The 870-nt window shown below is 66.3% G+C and overlaps 1 protein-coding gene across 1 annotated transcript in view; it reads right to left on the minus strand.

Annotated features, from left to right (window-relative positions):
- LOC121339962 (chromodomain-helicase-DNA-binding protein 3-like) overlaps window positions 1-870 on the minus strand; it is a 46,441-nt gene that overhangs the window by 24,060 nt on the left and 21,511 nt on the right. The window contains 1 exon segment of the mRNA XM_041412241.1: window positions 498-597. Coding sequence (XP_041268175.1) covers window positions 498-597 — 100 coding nt within the window.

The following is an 870-nucleotide window of genomic DNA, read 5'->3' on the forward strand; positions in this document are numbered from 1 at the left end:
CAGGGGAATCAGGGTTGGGGGGACTCAGGTGTTCAGGGCACCCCAAACACCCCCGGGGGGCTGGGGAGGGTGTGGGGGTGTCAGGGGGCTCAGGTGTGCCAGGGGAAACGGGGTTTGGGGGGATCCAGGTGTCCAGGGATGTCCCCAAAGGTCCCTGTGGGGTTCCCCCAGGGTTTGGGGGTGCCCGGGTTTGGGGGGCCCAGGTTTGGGGTGCCCAGTTTTAGGGGTGCCCAGGTTTGGGGTGCCCAGTTTGGGGTGCCCAGTTTTCAGGGTGCCCAGGTTTAGGGGTGCCCAGTTTGGGGTGCCCAGGTTTTGGGGTGCCCAGGTTTAGGGGTGCCCAGGTTTGGGGTGCCCAGGTTTTGGGGTGCCCAGGTTTAGGGGTGCCCAGGTTTGGGGTGCCCAGTTTTTGGGGTGCCCAGTTTTTGGGGTGCCCAGTTTTTGGGTGCCCGGTTTTGGGGTGCCCAGGTTTTGGGGTGCCAGGTTTTGGGGTCACTCACGTCGTTGGTGGGCGAGTCGGGGGGCCCCTCCCCCGGCGTCTCCTTCTTCTTCTTCTTGTACCGGCGGGGCTGGGCCGGGTCCTCCCCCATGAACACCTCCCTGGGGACACCGGGGACGTCAGGGGACAGCAGGGGACACCGGGGGACAGCAGGGGACACCGGGGGACACCGGGGGACAGCAGGGGACAGCGGGGACAGCAGGGGACAGGAGGGGACACCCTGTAACCCCAGTGTCCCCAGTGTCCCCCCAGTGTCCCTCACCGGTGTTTCCAGCAGGCACATCCCTGTGCCCCCGATATCCCCAGTGTCCCTGATGTCCCCCCCAGTGTCCCCAGTGTCCCTCACCGGGGTTTCCAGTACGCCCACCTCTGTG

Source organism: Onychostruthus taczanowskii, unplaced genomic scaffold (assembly GCF_017590055.1).
Source record: "Onychostruthus taczanowskii isolate IOZ18803 unplaced genomic scaffold, ASM1759005v1 scaffold384, whole genome shotgun sequence".
NCBI lineage: Eukaryota > Metazoa > Chordata > Aves > Passeriformes > Passeridae > Onychostruthus > Onychostruthus taczanowskii.